General features: G+C 36.8%; 1 protein-coding gene across 6 annotated transcripts in view; it reads right to left on the reverse strand.

Annotated features, from left to right (window-relative positions):
* LOC103472465 (CUB and sushi domain-containing protein 3-like) overlaps positions 1 to 13,641 on the reverse strand; it is a 389,352-nt gene that overhangs the window by 178,029 nt on the left and 197,682 nt on the right. For 4 of the 6 annotated variants that reach the window (XM_017307523.1, XM_017307522.1, XM_017307521.1 and 1 more), the window contains exon 5: positions 10,025 to 10,232. In XM_017307523.1, the coding sequence (XP_017163012.1) occupies positions 10,025 to 10,232 (208 nt within the window). The remainder of the gene's footprint in view (positions 1 to 10,024; positions 10,233 to 13,641) is intronic. The other 2 variants (XM_017307524.1, XM_017307525.1) reach the window with 2 other exon arrangements.

A 13,641-nucleotide genomic window follows, 5' to 3' on the forward strand; every position in this document is an offset into this window, starting at 1 on the left:
AATGGCCAGAGTAATTTGGATGCATCTACAACTTGCATGTAATGTATGGTTACGTAAGGCTTTAATATTTCATGAACAGTAACAATGCCGTGATCTATCCCCACCGGCTCAATTTGTTGGTGTTTCACCAGTTTTTAGATGCACTGTGAAATTTTACTTTGACCCACGTTCTGCTTACATTACGCTTTTCTCCAGGCTTGACTAATGTTTTCAAGGCATTTCTATCCTCATTAAACATTCAATGAATAAATATTTCAACAGGCATATTTGCTGTCTTCCGAGTCTTGCATTTCGCTAACACATCAGAACTCATCTGACTCCTATTCGCATAGCTAGAAATACAAGTGCAGAGATGGGGATACCCATTTATCCCATTCATAAAGTTTGGAATACATTAAAATTTTATTCTAAAATATATGTTTAATCAATTGTCTATGACAACATTTTTATGCACAATTTAACTCAAAAGTCAGGACCCTGACTTGCTCTAAAACTTTGTGTGTTTTGGCTATATTGGAAGTAATCTGTTTATCTTGTGAGCAAGAAAAACAGCAAAGTTGTGCATTTCTGTCCAAGGTCACTGCTCCATTTCCGATTCGGGATGGTGCCGCTATCCCGGCATCCTTTCTGCCAGCAGCATTGATTAGCACTCGGCAAGCATAACATCACTCTCTCACACACAAACAAATGCACGCGCACCCACCAACACACGCACACACTCTTCGTCTTACAAAGCCAGTTCTCTCAAAAGAATGCTAGTGGTCGACCGGATCACAAGCCCACAAACATGTACTGTTTTATGATGTTTTGCATAAAGCACAATAGCAGAAAGAATAGCATGAAGTAGAGCCAAGCAAAACAAAAGACCAATTTCTGGACAAGAGACAATGGCAAATTTTTTGATTGATGATTCAGGAGGTATTGGGTTTACTTCAGTGGAGCTAACCTGGACTTGTTCCAGTCACACAATACTTTCTCTTCATTACATTAAACAAAGTAGGTCATTATTGTCAGAAGGAATTGGGATTGAGACTGGTAATTTCAGTTAAGACTGAGCTTTAAAAACCCTTCAAGTAAAAGTGACATTTATTGCATTTTATCCTTCTTAAACCTTTATTTAAAAGATTTAAAATTGAAAACAATAGTGGTCAATAAATGCAGCATGGAAAAAAACAGGGCTTCTTGAGAGATGGGAGAAAGTGGAGGGTAATGTTTTTTTTTTGTTTCTTTTTTAAAGTACACATGGAGTTAAACACAATTTTTGAAGGAAACAAAAGATTGGGGTGACAGCAAGGAGGTCTTCCATTCCTCGTCACGTCACGTCATTGGATCTCGTCACGAAAGATGAATTATCAGTGGGGTCATGAAATAGCTTTTATGCAATTATAAGGAGCATTTTATTGCTTTAAGTTCAGTAAAGGCTTTTACATTAATTATTGAGACGGGTATAGATAACTCAAACATGGCAATTTTAGCAAAATGCAAATAAAAAGCCCCTTTACATTATCTTGTTATAATTTAGAAGATGCATGTTCCATTTCTATTAAGAATACATATATTGGTTTAAATGCAAATCTGTCAGAGGTATAAATAAGTTTGGGTGGAACTGTTTTGATAACTACATTTACAAGGACGCGGCTAAATCAAATGCACAAGCGCAACTGTTTATCAAAGTGTCAGGTTTACCGATTTAAGATTATTGACAAAGTATCTCTGGACAGGCTGAAGGAGTAGATAATTTTGTCATCAACTTAATTGTGCATAATGAATCCATCATACTACTCACTTCACTCATGTAGGTACAGAAAAGGAGGATCAAACTCTGCGGAACACCTTGAGACAGAGGAAGGAGGTGAGAAATCGCTTTTTATGAGGTGTTTGGAGAACCAAAAAAGAGGTTTACCAGAAATTGCACCCACAAACACATGCACACACTCTTTGTCTTACAAAGCCAGTTCCGACGCCATCTCTCAAAAGGATCCTAGTGGTCAACCAGATCACAAGCCCACAAACTGTCAAGTGGATATTGATGAGAGTCATGGTGTCAAACCTTTGGCAAAAATTGGCACAAGGCAACCAAAGCTGCAGTGGTGTAATTTAAAACATTTAAGTACAGCCATAGCCAGTTCTGAATTCTTCCTGAACACTGGATGAAATGGTTTTGGCTTTTAACCCTCTTGCTGTCTTAGCGTAATGCTCAGGAGGAGTGCGGCGATTGTCACGGTCGGACAGCGGGTAAGCAGGGGGGTTGTCCCGTCAGACTCATAAAAGCACACACAGGGTCAGTGCAACCCTGCCTGACCGAGCACAGAGTGAAAAACTCGTGGGGTCTCAGTGATTCTGTCTCTTAAGACTGTGGGAAGGTTAAGTAATTTGTACGGTCTTCATTCCAAGTCCCTTCAATCCCTACACAGGCATGACTAGGAAAAGAATAGAAACAGTTTAGGATTACTGGTGGTAAAATGAGAGGAGTTCAAATGAAAAGTGACGGTATCTGCAAGATGTGAAACAGCTCTTACTAATTTTGAAATTAGATTTGAGGTTATACTCTACATTTATTTAATTCTGAATGCAAGGATCAGATTTCAATAAAAAAAAACAAAAAAACCCCGAAACATATCAATTACTCCAGTTAAAGGTTTCAGTTTCTCCCATCAAAGAGAACAGCGATGAGTAATGCCATTTAATTCATCATTTAATTTAGAACCACAAACTGAAGTAAAGCATCAAACAAAACTACTTCTTCCCCCCGGAGGAATCAGCTATTTGCTCGCATATTAGCGAGATTTTAGACTTTAATTATCTTGCAAAGGTTGTGCCTAATTCAGATGCGTTGTTAGCAAAGGCCAAACGGTATGCAATTCAAAGCTTTCGAAAATCCTTTCAGTTCTAAAACCCTGTCCCAACAATTAGCAGTCATTGGACTCCTCAAAGCACCTGCCTATTAATAAACATAATTTATGCCTACAAAGCAAAAAGGAGCCTTAAAGATGACACCAATCATCTCCAGATAGATCTTTGTTCAGTTGTCATTGCTGTAAAAGACATATACTTGTAAGAAAAAAGGTCAAAATGAAGTGAAGAAGAAAAAGAACATATTTCAATAAAGATGCTCAAAAGATTGCTGGGAAGAGAAATCAAAGTGTTTCCCTGAGTGAGAAAAAGACTTTCAAGAAGATTAAGCAGGCTCTGGTGTGTAGCAGCATTGTTCAAATGTGCAAATGCATAAATGTGACCTTAATGATAGAGTTAGAAGATAAAAACAACTTCTTGTGGAAACAATAATAAGTATTTGGGGAAAAAAAAAAATAATTTTGCAAAAAAACATGCTTAACTAGTAAAGAAAAAGGACAGGGGTAGAAAATCTTTGTAATTTTGGAAACCAGCTTACAATATTTCATAACAAAATTAGTTAAAAGTGCAGCGTTAGCTTGGACAAAAGACTAATGATCCTAAACACAACCAAATATTTACAAAACACTGCCTAAATATACAGAAGTGTACATGCTTTCCATAAGCATATGACTGTGAGCATAAGTTCTCACAGTCATATAATCTTGGCATAATAATAATAAAATCAAACCAAAACAGAGTAGTTCATGATCTGCTTCAAGAAGCTGCTGTAGTCGTGGACTTGACCCTTCTGAGAAATGCAGGTAATAAATATGTGACCCCTGAAGAGCAATCATGGGCTAACAGGACTTGTTGCTTTGCACAATGATTAATATCTTCATATTTGGAAGCAGGCTACACAGTGGCGCAGTTGGTAGAGCTGTTGCCTTGCAGCAAGAAGGTTCTGGGTTCGATTCCCGGCCCTGGTCTTTCTGCATCGAGTTTGAATGTTCTCCCTGTGCATGTGCAGGTTTTCTCCAGGTACTCCGGTTTCCTCCCACAGTCCAAAAACATGACTGTCAGGTTAATTGGCCTCTCCAAATCGTCCCTAGGTGTGAGTGTGTGTGTGCATGGTTGTTTGTCCTGTGTGTCTCTGTGTTGCCCTGCGACAGACTGGCGACCTGTGCAGGGTGAACCCTGCCCTTCGCCCCGGAACGTTAGCTGGTGATGGACACCATCACCTCCCGACCCCAATAAGGGACAAGGGTGTAAAGAAAATGGATGGATATTTGGAAGCGCCGAAAATTGACTTTTCAAATGCTAAAATACAAAATAAGATTAAAAACAATGAAACACCTTTAGAGTGAGTCTTATATTTATTGCAAAAAATATATATATTTTCCTAAATAACTGAATCACAGCATCACCGGTCTGAAATTAACTGTCTTATCTGTCTTTCTTACAGTAATTTGACTTGATGAATCCTTCTCAAAAACTTGGCATATCTAATTTCCTTTAGAGCTTAATCTCAAACAGAAGATAAGAAAATGACAGCACTTTGTACAGCCCTGTCCACTATTTGATCATTTTCTGCCAAGTTGTCATGTCGTTCCACCCAAGAACACTAAATAGTACGTTACTTTCAGTGGCAATGTAGAAAACGTAGAAAATCTTGTGCTGTAAGGAAGGGGAAAAGTCACAGACTGACTGATGGACGAAACAAAGACTAAAAGTACAACTGAGGTGAAGGGAGATACTTTTCTTTAAAGATGCTCTGCTTGGTTTCAAGGACAACCAATTGTGAAACAACAAAACATAAAAGGTGTGCGCTTAGGTGTGCACATGTACGTATAAGTGTGCCTAGCGTTGGAAATCATTATAGCATTTAACTCATTGGGACATGGTTGTCTCATAGGCCCAGGCACACCTCGCTGAATGCTGATGAGACACGAGTGTGCACGTTTGTGAACAGTGTGTAAGAAGCGACAACGAGCCTGTGGGCTTCTGTGTTGAAACGTCGATGAACACTGCGTCCATATATGTTGGTGTGCAAAAAACTGCAGCCCTGCAGCAGCCGATAAACGCACACTCTTCCACGTTTCTGTATCAGAATATCAGTCATTAGCTTCCTCTGCTCATTTAAAAATTTGCATTTCGATAATTAGCTTCTTTTCTAACATTGCCAATGGACCTCGGTATATTAACACTTGGTGACGGGAGGCACTTCGAAAGGAATCACACAGCTTGACTGGGTATTCATGGAGATAATACAACAGCAGAAGGTTAAAAGGTTTAAATTTTAGAACAGATGTTGTTTTAGTTTGTTTTTTTTTTCTTTGCTGCACGGTGCCTGTGTGATACAAAATGGTGCACAGCAGGTAAGCGATGAGTAAAGTGAAGATATTTCTCAATTTGGTGACATCTTGCAGTTATACTTACAGTGATTGGTATGCAAGGCGACACAGAAGTGTAAATATATAAGACCCAAATTTAGCTGCTCGTCAGCAAAGAAACTGTTAGAGAAAGTTTTGAAACAAAGTATTACACTCTTTATGCTATTTCAGTGTTAAGTCCTTTTACAAACATAATGATGACAAAGTAGGTAAATATTTGTTGTTTACAGTTCAGGAGCAGGGAGAGATTTCTGTTTGCAGAGTGGCTTTATGTTGATATGAAGTTGCAAGAATTTTCACAAGGACAAAAATAACTAATGATAAGACACAGGGGGGAAAAAAACCCATATCAGCCTGATTAGAAAAACATGCAGACATACTCATGACCACACCTACATATGAAGAAACATAAAAGGAAAACACAAAAAAACATGTAATATGGTTTAACGCCTAAGGTAGTTAGTTGCCATGGCTAGATCAGTAGATCTGCGCAATTGTGGCATAAAGGTAATATTGCACAAGATAAAAGATATGGATGCATTGTACAGCGGTGTTAAAATGCAAACTATTAAAGGAGAGAAAATTATTTATGGTGCTATGGTCTCTGCTTGTGGTGAAACTCTGGCACAGCATCAATTAGCTGGGTTCAAAGAGGGTGTAGGCTTTGCTTATAGTAAATGTAGACATTGTGAGTGTTCTTTTGAGGACATGCAGTCATATTTCAATGAGGACTCATTTACTAAAAGGACATTGATGGGACATATCAAACAGATTGATGAAATAGAAAAAGCAGATACAGACTCACTTCGCAACCAACTGAAAACAACATATGGGATCAACAGACGAAGCACATTGGTTGATTTTCTTGCCTTTGACATTATAAAACAAACTCCACAAGATATTATGCACGTAATTCTAGAGGGTACTGCTCCTTTGGAAATCAAGACTGTTTTAAATAATCTTTTTCAGTCAGGAATGATAGATCTGGACTCTGTAAATTCTAAGATTCTTGGTTTTCCTTATTCACCTCAAGATGTTAGAGATCGGCCATCTCCGATTTCTCTGAGTACATTTATGTCAAGTGATGGTAAATTAAAACAGTCAATCTGGACAAATGCTTGTCTTGTTAAGGATTTTATCATTTATTTTGGAGAGTTTGCAAGACAATGCATATGTGCATCTGATATATGAGCTAATAGAGATTGTGCATTTAGTGTTTGCACCTGTTCTTCCCATTACATCTGTCTCCAGATTGAAGTCTCTTATTGAAAATCATTTGAAACATTGGCGAGAGCTTTTCCCAGAACACAATATTACACCTAAACAGCATTATCTGATACATTTACCTTCACAAATTGAATCATTAGTACCAATGGTTAAACATATGTGCATGCGATTTGAGTCTAAACATCGTTTTTTTAAACAATGGGCTTCAAAATTAAAATTTAAAAATATTTGCAAATCCCTTATTAATCAAAACCAAATATATGAAAGCTATCAAAATGTTGACCCTTCCGTTCACCCTATCTTTTTAAATGAAAGGGGGATGGGACCTGTATCTGAGGTTAAAGATCTGCATTATTTACGAGAAAAACTGAGAGACTTCATTGATTAGGACGAATTACACCTTGCTGTATCGGTCAAGTGGGTTGTAATAAATGGCAATAAATATATTGCCCAGAAATCTTTAATACTTTCCAAAGTAAACGGTAATTTGCCAGAATTTGGTCTCATAAAAAACATATATTTAGTTGACTCAACCTTGTATTACTTTTGATAGACATATTATTGCATATCAAGTCAAAGTCCCAGACCTTGCACAGGCTAATGAATAAGTGGATTCCGAAAAATTGGTGGATTTTACCCCATATTATACATTCAACAGCAAAAGCAAAACCTTTGTTTTGGTGAAATATTATCTTGGCGATATAATTGACTTGTATAAAAATGAAAAATAATCAGTGTTATATGATATGCCATAATATGTGTATCAAAATTTACAGTTTCAAAAATAATTAGTGTTACTTAATGCACAATCTCTATATCATTTATCAGATGCACATATGCATTGTCTTGCAAACTCTCCAAAATAAATGGTAAAATAATAATACAATGTCTTATTAACACACATTGTATTATTTTTCATACAATTAAATTAGGTCTTGATCATTTTATTTGTAGTCTTGTGATGACTGTGGTGCAGGGGAAACATACAACATGATAAACAATTTATGTTTTTGAAAATTGTGAAAAGTGTGACTTTATATCTAATGTAAATTCACAGAACTTTGCAAAATGTAAAACATGTTTTTTGTTTATATTGTGTCAATAAAACAATAAAAAAATACTTTGTTTTATTAAAGAGATTGAAGTCATGAAGTCCTTTTTCTTGAAATAAGAATTTACAGTGCTTTTAAGTATTGATATTCTAGTTTCAAGAATACAATACAACAATCTCAATATCAAGACTTAAAATCTTATTAAGATATTTAAGGAAAAATTACCTAAAATAAGAAATTTTTTCTAATAGAAAGAACATATAATAAGAAAAAATCTTACAAAAAGAAAATAAGAAAAAATGTACTTAATTTAAGATATTTAATCTTACTAAGATTTCAGTTTTTGCACTATACATATGGAGCAGTATGTAAACCCATGCACATGTAAAACTGAAAAGTCCAGCAAAGACTAGATAGAGAAGTTAAGAGACGTATCAGTTTCTAATTAATCACATTGTGCATGCCCCTTTTCAGCTTAAAGGTTCATTGCTGTTAATATGCTGTTTAATTTCTGTTAAACCACCAAAAAGCTTTCAAAAACGCAAGAAGTAATTTGTGAAACATTGCAGGTAAAGTATCCTAGCAACTCTTGGTGTCCAGGCCCCTCATAATTGTTTAAAAAGTAGCCAGATCACCACAAATCTGGAAAACCTAAAACCAAAGTGAAAGAAATGAAAGTGCTACAGTCCCCTCACAGCCCATAAACAACTTATTTGGTGATTTCTGATCCATTCCACGGTATATTTCTGCAGGCACCTCATCTGCACTGCTTCAATGGATTTGCCCTACAAATATGGAGCTGTTTGCATCCTCATCATCACACTTAGCCATACTATAAAGGTCGAATCACCATAAGTATGTTTGTGTTGTTGTTTTTTTTGTGTGTGTGTGCAGCACTCATTTAATGCAGCATTAATCAAAAATAAATGAATAACTCACAGAGTATGCAAACTATTTGTATGATATAATATTGTGCATAGAAGAGCAAAATTAGTTAAAAATATTATTAAAGCTTTATCAAATTTCAGTAGTTGCTATGTCACAGCTAACTTACCCATACTGTCTGTGTTGGGCTTTTTTTTTGTTTTAGGTTTTTTTTTTTCTCTCCACGACTCCTAGCAAGTAAAAGCAGCGTGATGGGGGTTTGCACCTGTGCAGAAACGCTCAGGCTTGCCTGGGAGCAGTTACCATTATTACTTCCAAATCAATACACATGCACACACTCTAATATCCCTGACCATGATTAGATTCAAATTGGTTACAGCAACAGCAATGGTTGATCAATACCCTAATTTACCAACAATCAATAAACAGCCAGAGCAATAAAATGTTGTTATGAGTGAACTATTTTAAAATACATGAAGTGCTGTTGAAAGTGGAACCATCAGAGATCAGTTAATCCCTCTGTGACGTATGAGCCATATACAAACGCAAATTATAGCTATTCACTTAGAGTCAATACCAACTGCTTTATCTTCACGAAAACATAAACTTTATTTCGTATTTATATTATTTTCTTTGTTCTTTTCTACATTTTCCTACTTGGCTTCAAGCTTACTTTTACTACTCACAATATTTTTGCTGCACTCCTTGGTGTGGTAAAATTTTGCCATAAAGTTAGCAACAACTGAAATGTCAGGTCAGTAATGTCAAGCAAACTTTTCTTTCCAGTAAAGTATGGATAAGGGCCAGCATGATTATTATATCAGGAGACGGTGCTCGGCTGCCCGGCATTTGATTGGATATGTCAGCTGTACCCTGCCTGCATCTATGGAAAAATGGGTTTTCATAAAAGAGAAAACTATTTTTAAATCATGGCTAAAACTTTCCTGACTTTAGCTTAGTTTTATCTTAGGTTCGCGGCTATAGATTAAGACAGACCCAGTTGCCTTATGGGGTACACTGCAAGTCTTCTTATACACAATTAACATTGAACTGACACTAAAATCTTCACATTTTTTCTGAAATGTCAGTGAGTAGTCCATTCGCCTCAGACTTAAACCAGTTCCAAACTAGCAAGTTTATCACAGCAGGTGTCATCTTGATTTTTGTTGTTTTTATTTTAATGCCAAATATAGCAAGCACATACACATAAGACAACACAAGCACTGCAATACAAAAAAAACAATATACTGTAAGTCAGCCATATTTTCCACAAACAGCAGCTAAACACCGACAATAACAAAACACTGGGACCTTACAATGCAGAGACAGGAAAGAATATCATGTCAAGTTTCATGTTATTTTATGTATAAAATAAATAAATAAATAAAAATATATGCTGATAATTATTGTTATCATCATTAAGCAGCTCTTATCCATAAGTCATTTGATACATTCATAGCTCACAGCAGCCATTATGGATCTTGAGAATGAGAAATCTCACACGTTTAAAATCAAACTTTGCGTAACCAAGAAATTAGAACAAACAACAAACGACACATTTTGTCACAAATACCCACTTGTACTAAAAGCAACACTCAGACATTTAAAAGTAAGCAAAGAAAAAAAAAAACTCACCAGATGGTCGGTGGTTCTGAGCCCTCCACTTCCAGGTAGTCATACTTTTCTTCGGTCTGGAAGTCTGTAAAGATGACAGAGATGGTGTCTCCGGGTTCGGCCAAAAGGATCCAAGTACAGTCGGCTTGGTTACCATAGTTGCCGGGGTAACCGGGACTGGTCACCACCCCACTGCCGCCCCTCACAGTGCCCCCACATGTGTCCTCAGCTGTCAATCAAATCAGAGTGACAAATAGAAAACCTGGGTTAGGGAGAGGAGGAGGGACTGAGGAGGCGGACTTTTTAAAATTTTTTATTATTATTTAATTTTCTAAGATTTGATGAGTTAATTAAACTCAACATAATTTATCAGGTTCGCATTCCAAAATCTAATTTGTAATACACGTAAAGTCGCTTCAAAAATCCAAGTCAGCCAGCCCAACTCCCCAACTCTCTCCCTCTAGGAGGTGGCTTCTCCCTGTTGCCTTAATTTTTAGTTTCCCATGTTTTGCTCTATGTATGTTATTGAATGTTAGAAATGAATGACTGTTTCATGATAAACTATTAGATCATATTAGCAAACTATATCATGAAAATATGGAGATCTCACAATCACTCCTTAGGTATGAAGTAAACATGAAAAACATGTCGATGGCACAGCTGAACAGTCTTGTAGAATAAATTTTTGCACTTTATGTTACGGCCAGTTAGAATTAGAAGTTGGGTTCATGGGTTAGGCTGCAGTTTCTGTAGCATTCACAGCTGCTGTCCTCTCCTCATACAAAATCAATAATGCGCTATGTTTCTCATTGTAGCTCCGCTCTCATCTCCTCCAATCACCACCTAGGAACTTTCGATTGAATTGGTTGCCAATTGACGGATTAAGAATCATATCCTATTGAACTTCAAATGGTTTTGAAAACATTTTAAACAAATGCAATAAAGTATTTTGTTGTCAAACGTTCTCATAATTGGTGATCACGTCTGATTGATAGCCTTGCGTAGCTGCTTGTAGTAGTGATTACTGTTTAACAGATAAAGACACATGGATTGCGCTGTGTACATGGCATAAATTATACATATAATTTATACAGACACTCACTGAGAAAAACATTCCACATTGCATCCTATTGAGTCAATGGTACACTGGCTTTGGTCTTATACATAATCTGAGATGGAAAAACCATGAGGAGTTACTCACATATTATTTACATTGGAAAGAAAACCAACACAAAATGTGCCCAGCCAGAGTCCCATTGACCAAAAAACACAAAAAAAAACACACACACACACACACACACACACACACACAATGTTGAACATTTTTCCCCAAGAGTCAAACTCTAATCTTGGTATAAATTATTCCTGTATAATTTATACATTAAAGAGGCAATAATTCATGGAGCACACTCTTATAGCAGACAGGTATTTCATTGCCTGCCAGAAAGTGCAAATTCGGATGACACCAGATTGCTCCGCAGCCCATCGTATGTTGATATCGACGGCGTTTAGAGAAGACAGTTATTGTGTACACACCAGATGGGAGTCATCATTAAAGTGCACTCTCTGAGAAGCTGAAAAGCGACATCCTTTATAAGAGTGCAGACAGGCACTGTCAGGTGTACATGCACATGCTTTAGGCTCATCCACGGAATGCTGGCTTGAATAAGGAAGAAAAGTGGGGTGGGGGTGGGGGAGGAGATGCATGTACAGATGACAGAGATAAGGTAAAGGATCAAGCCAAATTCCACCCACAAAAAAGGAGTAATGAGAATATATATATGTATATATGTATATATTCTCAGGACAACGACAGCACAGAAAATATAGGGGGTTAGAATTAAACAGGGACCAAACAGAGGTAGGCACTAAACAAAGAAAAAAGAACTGAGAGGTCAATTTTGAAGAAGGTAAAATTACTGGTACAGACTGTACCCAAAGACGAAAGCAACAAACGGAGTGGAAAACAAAATAATTGGTTTAAAATTAACTTTATGGTGGACCAAGACTGCTTCAATTGATCAGTGAGGAAAATTCACACTGTACATGCAGTTCACATACACTCATCATGGTTGCTAATTTTGGACTTTTCTTGCTTTATTTGAATGGCATAATTTTGAGGATGTAAAAGTTCAAAAAGAAAAATTAGGCAAACGAGTTTGAATTATGGTATTAATCCTCCAATTAATACATGGACAACAAATTGCAGATTAAACTCAAATGCAAAACTATGGGCAGATATTTATTGGCTGGTTGTGTTAGCACTTGTCCGATCAGAAATCATAAACTCAATTTATATTGTCTGGTTTCCTGTAATGACCCCAGCTTTCAAACATTGTTCACACTTTGTTAGAAATAAGGTTGAAGTTAAGACCATTTAGGAACAAACCAGTTTTGACATGGGTTTTTATAGCTGAAGTGTTGGAATCCACAACCTCGCCCAGATTTCAAACATCTGATCCACACCTTCACTGTCAGTGATGTAAGAAGAGCCCAAGAATTGTCAAATGTTCAAGATGTTCACCAACTGGATGGTGTTGGAACACCTAAACCCAGTTCAACACTGCAAGGATTTCACCTAAAAAAAAAGAAAAGAATCCATTACTTCAAAATGGGTTTGAAGTAATGAAACTTCAAGATCAACTTAAATTTTTCCAGCATACATAATAATCCGAATGTCTTCTGGAATTATGTTTTGGTCAGAAGAAAGAGCTTTTTCTTTGCTACTGTGATGAATACAATGCTTGGAGAAGTCAAAGCCAGACTATTAAGCTTAAGAAGACTAAACCAATTATCACGCATGCTGATGAAGGTGTGTTTCACTGCTATCGATTCTGGTGCATACCACAAAGTGGATGGAATAATCAAGATGATTAACCTCTAAATACTTCAGTCTTAATTAAAACCAACACATGAATGGTTTAAACTTTTTAACAAGCCATATGGATCAGGTGTGACTTGACACGGGTCATAAATATAGCTATATATATATTTAGATAGGACTAAGGCTGCTCCTGAATATTGTTTTAAACATGGCTGATGGTAGTATTCAGCACCCCAACAAATGACACATATTGAACTGATTCAAACATATAACTAAAATGCCATAATTCATACAAAATTTGAAACAATTATGAGTGTATGTGAACTTCTGACTGAAAATGTAGTAGAAGTTACTGATGCAATGAATAGAAAGGAAAGGTGATATTTATCCTTTGCCAGACATTCAAAGGATAAATATCACCATTTATTCATTTACTTGGATATTCATTTACTTGGATCAATTCCACAGAAAAAAAAAGAGAGGGGGTGGGGCGGGGATAAAAAAAACAAAAAAAACATAAAATAAAACAAACACAGTCAGTGAGGCAGGAAGACAGAAAGACCATTCAGCTACCCAGACAGTCATTTCACCACTAGACAGTCGAGGAGATTTGTGTAAATGACCCACCAGGCCAAACCAAGACCTGCTGAGGTGCCATCATACTTTCAGGAAAGCAATGAAGCATTGTGCGTTAGGTGTGTGTCTGGTGTGTGAGAGCGCTGCTTGCCGGATGGCAGCTGTCACAGGTTTATCATGACAACTGCAGGACATCGGCAAGCACTGATGGACACAGACCTGCACTCTCACGCGCATC

This window comes from Poecilia reticulata, linkage group LG11 (genome assembly GCF_000633615.1).
Source record: "Poecilia reticulata strain Guanapo linkage group LG11, Guppy_female_1.0+MT, whole genome shotgun sequence".
NCBI classification, from domain to species: domain Eukaryota; kingdom Metazoa; phylum Chordata; class Actinopteri; order Cyprinodontiformes; family Poeciliidae; genus Poecilia; species Poecilia reticulata.